This window comes from Austrofundulus limnaeus, unplaced genomic scaffold, assembly GCF_001266775.1.
Source record: "Austrofundulus limnaeus strain Quisiro unplaced genomic scaffold, Austrofundulus_limnaeus-1.0 Scaffold140, whole genome shotgun sequence".
NCBI lineage: Eukaryota > Metazoa > Chordata > Actinopteri > Cyprinodontiformes > Rivulidae > Austrofundulus > Austrofundulus limnaeus.
Genome location: NW_013952542.1, coordinates 1,110,878 through 1,115,038, shown reverse-complemented (window position 1 = coordinate 1,115,038; position 4,161 = coordinate 1,110,878). Strand labels below are relative to the sequence as shown.

The window sequence follows — 4,161 nt, the reverse complement described above, 5'->3', positions numbered from 1 at the left end:
GAGTTAGTGTTCTCAGACATGTAATATTTGGGGTCACAAGTTTTTGCCATGAATATTTTGTGGGTCAGAAGATAAAAAGTTTGGGAACCTCTGCCATAGATAGACGGCACCCTTAGCATTCTCCTCTACTGCCTATATCTTGGGCCGGCCCTGGATACATGGTTCTCATTTGTCTTCAGAGAAAGAAATCAAACAAAACTTTTCACACGGTGACCTTACTGGCTGCACAGAACACTCTTGAGTTGGACGTGGACTCGTTTGGCACTCTGGGAATCACACACACAGTTCAGAAACCTGAGAGCTTCCCCCAACACAAACATCTCATCCTGTGTTTACTGACTGATCACAGAMGGATGGGGATACAACTCGTGTAGAACAGAACATGTTTGCTGTTGCGGTCTTCTCGATGCAGAGCTGGATTTGGCAGGAACCAGATGTGAACTGTTCTGGAACAGTTTGATAAAGCCAGGTTACAATTTGATTTGTATAATTTGCAGTTCRCGGCCTTGTACTGCGGCTGAATTATCCGGACAAGAGAAGATACTGCATAAATATCTCCTCTTCATTTTTAGGACTTGTTATTTTGTCGCACTGTAATGATGATGGCACCTGCATAAGTGGAATGAACATAAACGCACACAGCAAGCAACACAAAAGAATGGTCAGCTAATTTTTTACGTGTTTAGAGAGAAATAAAACAAACTAAACCCACAACTAACCCTGTTTTCAATAAACTGTAGAAAATTATACACAAAAAAACTGAAAACGGAGCAGAAATACAGACCAGAGTTATGCCACTTTCATTTTAACAAGACAGCTTTAAAGGTTGTGAAATAAGCCTGCTCCAGCTTTTTCTTTCTTTTTCTTTTTTTTAAACTGTTTTATTTTTATTTGAGTCTTGGATGAGTCTGTTTTTCTGGCTGTGTGGATCCATCAGATTCATTTAGTGAGCAGATTCATCACAAAAACACCACAAAGTATGTACAAAACAAGCAGCATCAAAACCAGAACTGTGCATGGAAGCAGGGCAGGAGACCCAGACTGAGGACTGGGGACACTTTTTTTATTATTTATGTCACAATTGTTAAGTCATACAAAGTTTGCAAAGAAGTGTTAAATTGAATTGGTGACAAGAAATACTCTAAAACAGTTGTTTTTTATACCTAACRTTAAATATGTCTCTATATATTCTGCTATAAACTCACATTCAGACTTTGAACAAGTTGTTTGAATTGTTTATCACAGAACCTAAAGCACAGCACAAAACACGCAAATACTATTTATTTGTTCCTTGATTCCTTTTTCCTGTCAAAGGTAGTTTTTGCGAACTAATGGTCATTTCTGTGTTCAAAACCAGTTCCCCATCGTCTTTAACTCTTGGATGGTCTCATGGGGGGTAAATAATCAGCCATTATATTTGTTGCATTTTTATTTTTGGTGTTGTCAATAAACACAAATAATTTAAAAAAAATTTTGTTTAACCTTGTCAGAATTGTTTTAAATGCTTCAGTGATCTCACAATGGTACCTTCTAGAGTTCCTGAGGGGATTAAAATAAACCTCATTGAAATCCATTATAAAGGAACCGTTTTTATTATATAAAATAATGCATATATTTCAGTATTGGGTTTTTTTTTTTCTTCTTCTTTTTCAACCTCCAACAACCGACACGTGCAAGTATGACTGCAAASAAAGCGTCATTTCCAGCTACTGGTTCTGAAGGGTCTAGTAGCCTGGAGGGTTTTCCCAAAACTCTGAATGGGATCCACTTGAAATCCTTCATAAATGAATTTTTCAATCACATATTTATCATATCAAAATATAATGCATAACTTTCAGTAATTTCTCCCCTTTTTACCTCTATCCTTCTGATTTATATATTTTAATATTATAATATTTATAATATTAAAAGTCATGAGGAGTCAGGCGCCCTGAGCTGGATTAAGGTTGGGCCAGGTCCTCCAGGGCCTTTCCCTGGAGGACCTGGAGGACCCTCTTACTTTTACATTTAACAGTATTTGTGTATCATTTAGTCAGTTGTTCTAGTTGTGATGAAACTCTGTTTCCATGCAGGAAGAACCATGCAGAGCTCAATTGTTTGTTAGCGGTGCTCAGCTGTAGCAGTGAGACGAGGAACATGATGTATTGTTCAGTCAAGGTTAAACAGGAAACATTGAAATTAATAACAACTGGCCCTTTGAGGGCCATCATAGTGCTCATGTGGCCCTCAGTGAAAATGAGTTTGACTCCCCTGCTGTAGGAAGTGAGTTTTTTAATTCAATCATTTAATCGTCTCTTTACATTAAGTGTTGCTGGTCCTCCACTGCTCTGATTTTCTCAGACCAAAACCCTAAATTAGTTAGATTAATGACTATAAATTGACTCTATAGRTGTGTGTGTTTATAAATGGTTGTTCGTGTCTCTGTAACGGACTTGTGATGAATCGTTTGGGTGAACCCCGCTTTTCGTTCAATATCTGCTGGAAGACATCAACTCCCTGAGACCAGGAAGAGGAAAATGTGTAAAAAATATTAATAGAAAACCCTGACCCTTGTCATAAGGAAGTAGCTTTCTGTGAAAGATGCATATCCTCTTCATATGATTTAGAAATTATTTTTTTCCATAAAGTTTCTCCTATAGAGCTCAGTTTGACCCATTGGGGGGTCTCCAAATCCCACCAAATTTGCTCGACTGTTTTTGCTTTACTTTAATAAACCACACATTTATCCAGGATTTGCTTTATTCAAACAGACAAAAATGCCAAATATTGTGCTTTACACATGGACTTAGTTTCCAGTATTTTAGATTTTGTTGAAAACTATTTACTTTATCTTAGGTGTTCAAGACATGACTGACAGTTGAAACTTTAGGATTACTACTGGAGTTTAGGGAGATAAATCCAAATCCTTTCAAAAAGCAAAATAAACCAAACTTTAGTTTAAGGATGTAATAACATTTAAAGTAGTATATGTACCGTACGTGTCCTTTAAGTATACTAATTTTAAACTAAAAATACAAGAGTATACTCTTAGTTAACCTTTTATGTACTCATCAGAAATATACTTAAAGTTTATGTTGGCTTATACTAAAATATACTAAAAGTGTACTTGGTAAATATAAGTACATTTGGGGAAATATACTTTATAATACTTAATGACACTGAGGTATACCTGTTTTTGATAAGACCAGGATGACTTTCATACAAGATATTTGATCAGTGACGTTGTCTTTTGTGTGGACCAATGTGAACATATAGTTTTTATTCAAAAGTTGTTAAACAATAAAATAAAAATCCACAGGATTTACTGAACACCGACAAGAATTAGTTTTTCAGAAAAGCAACAAAAATAACCAAAAGGCATTTTTTACAACAAGTGTAAAATACTGGCAGATAAACTTAAAGTTCTCATTTAAATATAAAAGTATTTTATGATAAACAAAAAGGAATTGTTGGCAAGAATKGAACAAATATAGTGAGTTTTTAACAACAAAAATTACTTTTCACACCCTCCAAAAAATAGCTTTTAGAATAAAAAAGACATACCTTAATATTTCACACACACACAAAAAAAAATGATTTGAAACTGATTACAATAATTCTGAGGGATGAATCTGATGCACATTTTAGCGTAGCTTTAGCACAAATGACAATGTATGTAAACCTTAGTAAATAATTGATGATTTTAAACCTGGTTTAGTTTTTCTTGTGGTTCTGTTTTGGAAATGAGCCCTGAAGTGATTCTATTGCTTTGTTTGGATTGACCTCGTAGTTCTAAACATCAGGAGTCCAGAGCCGGATTAAGGTTGGGCCAGGTCCTCCAGGGCCTTTCCCTCACAGCGCATGCAGTGATAACCCATTTTAGTTGTGACATTGAAGCAGCCCTGGCTGAGGTAGAAGTCCACAGATGACTTGTTCCAGTCCAGAACCGTAAAATTCAGCTGGTTGCAGCCGGCAGCTAGACCCAACTGTAGGCCACCAAAACAAAGAAACAAAAGGAGAAAAGTTTGCCGTCAAGAAAATTTTACTAAAATCATCTGAGACATGAACACATTACATTTTCAATTGTTCAGACTGGAACATAACCCGTTCCAAATTATCATTCAAATTGTTTTTAAGTGTTTCATACACACACACACACACACACACACACACACACACACA

The 4,161-nt window shown here is 35.9% G+C and overlaps 1 protein-coding gene across 1 annotated transcript in view; it reads right to left on the bottom strand.

Annotated features, from left to right (window-relative positions):
- Positions 1 to 2,721: 2,721 nt before the first annotated feature.
- sat2a.1 (spermidine/spermine N1-acetyltransferase family member 2a, tandem duplicate 1) overlaps positions 2,722 to 4,161 on the bottom strand; it is an 8,702-nt gene continuing 7,262 nt past the window's right edge. The window contains exon 6 of the mRNA XM_014016189.1: positions 2,722 to 3,965. Coding sequence (XP_013871643.1) covers positions 3,798 to 3,965 — 168 coding nt within the window. The 3' untranslated portion in view covers positions 2,722 to 3,797. The remainder of the gene's footprint in view (positions 3,966 to 4,161) is intronic.